The sequence below is a fragment of the Apteryx rowi genome, unplaced genomic scaffold, assembly GCF_003343035.1.
Source record: "Apteryx rowi isolate R43461 unplaced genomic scaffold, aptRow1 scaffold_2314, whole genome shotgun sequence".
In the NCBI taxonomy this organism is placed as follows: domain Eukaryota; kingdom Metazoa; phylum Chordata; class Aves; order Apterygiformes; family Apterygidae; genus Apteryx; species Apteryx rowi.
The window spans coordinates 3801-5961 of record NW_020448658.1 but is presented as its reverse complement, the minus strand read 5'-3'; the positions used below and the strand labels follow the sequence as shown (position 1 = coordinate 5961).

The 2161-nt window shown below is 69.6% G+C and overlaps 1 protein-coding gene across 1 annotated transcript; it reads left to right on the top strand.

Moving 5' to 3' along the window:
• Positions 1-4: 4 nt before the first annotated feature.
• Positions 5-2160, top strand: LOC112966082 (protein FAM171A2-like; the record flags this gene model as incomplete). Its single annotated transcript, XM_026065780.1, has 4 exons — positions 5-155; positions 309-425; positions 676-802; positions 1305-2160. Coding segments are annotated over 4 exons (1251 nt in total), but the record flags the coding sequence as incomplete, so codon positions are not given.
• Between the last annotated feature and the right edge of the window lies 1 nt (position 2161).

Sequence of the window (2161 nt, the reverse complement as noted above, 5' to 3'; positions counted from 1 at the left end):
GGCGCCCGTCGCCGCCGTCAGCGTGCACCTCTTCACGGGCAACGGCACCGAAGTGCAGCTCTCGGGCCCCGTCCATCTGTCCGTCCCGCTGCCCCCCGACGCCGGCCCCGTGGGCGCCACCGGCGTGCCGGCCTGGCGCTTCGACAGCAAGAGCGGTGAGCGGGCCTGGGGGGGGGGGGGGGGTGTTGCACGGCCCGGCTGCGGTGGGTAAAAAAATGGCCACACGTGTGATGAGTTTGGGGGCGGTCTCAGCCCGCCGCCGGCGAAGGGGCAGGAGCCGCGTGGCGATGGCGGGTGCCTCTCTCCAGGCTTGTGGGTCCGCAACGGGACGGGACTGATCCGGAAAGAGGGCCGGCAGCTGTACTGGACCTTCGTCTCCCCCCAGCTGGGCTACTGGGCGGCGGCTCTGCCCTCTCCTAACACAGGTAGGGTGACCCCCAGGGCCCCCCCCCGCCCTCGTTCCGGGGCCCGCTGCCCTCCTGCCTCTCTGCCCCCAGGGCTGGGCACCCCGAGGGGACGGGAGCAGGGGAAGGGGTGGGCGGCAGGGCTGGGTGCAGCACCCCAGGGTGAGGGGATGGGTGGGGGGGGGATGATGTGCCCCATGAGTGCTGCTCTCCCTTTTTTGGGGGGGGGGGGAGTGGTCACACCATGTCTGACCTGGTACCCTCACCCCAGGGCTGGTGGCCATGGCTGCGGGCATGAAGGACATCACCACCTACCACACCATCTTCCTGCTCACCATCCTGGGCGCCTTGGCCCTGCTCGTCCTCATCCTGCTCTGCCTCCTCATCTACTACTGCAGGTGAGCACCCTCCCTGCCCGCCCGGAGCCCGCCTGGCACCCCATGACCGGCTTTGGGTGCTATTGCCCACCTGGTACCCTGTGGGCACCCTATGACCACTTATGGGGGCTATCACCCACCTGACACCTCCTGGGCACCCTATGACCAGTTATTGGGGCTATTGCCCACCTGGCACCTCCTGGGCACCCTATGACCAGTTACGGGGGCTATCGCCCGCCTGGCACCTCCTGGGCACCCTATGACCAGTTACGGGGGCTATCGCCCGCCTGGCACCTCCTGGGCACCCTATGACCAGTTACGGGGGCTATTGCCCACCTGGCACCTCCTGGGCACCCTGTCACTCATTATGGGGGGCTATTGCCCGCCTGGCACCCCCTGGGCACCCTATCCCAGTGTCACCATGGCATCCCGAGTCTCAGGCCTTGCAGGAGGACACGGGGCCATGCCGGAGGTGGCACCCAACCCACGGTGACCCTGTCTTGTCCCCCCCCTACCCCCCCAGGAGGAGGTGTCTGAAGCCACGGCAGCAGCACCGCAAGCTGCAGGTCTCGGGGACCCTGGACACCTCGAAGAAGGACCAGGCCACCTCCATGTCGCAGATCAACCTCATCTGCACGAGCCACCTGGAGACGGCGTCGTCCGGCGGCGACACGGACGTGCACACGCCCATCCTCAAGTCGGCCTTCTCGGCCTCCCGCGAGTTCGAGAGCTCCCGCGAGGAGTTCTTCAAGCAGGTCTCGGCCCCCAAGCTGCGCAGCGTCCCCAAGACGCCCACGGACACCCTGAGCCACCGCGGCACGGCCAAGGAGGACTACGGGCGCCCGGGCGAGGCCTTCGGCCTCAAGGCCGCCCGCTCCATGGACGGGCCGGGGTCGGCCGAGCCGGCTTTGCTGGACGAGTACAAGCGGAGCTACTCGCACCAGCGCGTGGAGGACCGGGGCGCCCCGGCCCCCCGCAAGCACCTCCGGCCCGAGGGTGCCTACCTGCAAGAGCCGCCCTCGCCGCCGCCGCTGCCGCCCCCCTTCGAGCACTACGGGGGGCCCAAGGGGGAGCCCAAGGCGGCCGAATTCCTGCTCTCGCAGTCGGTGGACCACCTGGCGCGTCCCACCTCGCTGAGCCAACCCGGGCAGCTCATCTTCTGCGGCTCCATCGATCACGTCAAGGAGGACGTCTACAGGAACGTCATGCCCACCTTGGTCATCCCGGCGCACTACATGCGCCTGGCGGCCGACTACGCCGCCGGCGAGCAGCCGGGCCCAGGGCCACCTGAGGGGCCGCCGGAGCTGGAGGGGCCACCGGGCCCGGGCTTGGCGCACGCGTTCGGCCCGACGGAGCAGCAGCAGCAGCAGCAGCAGCAGC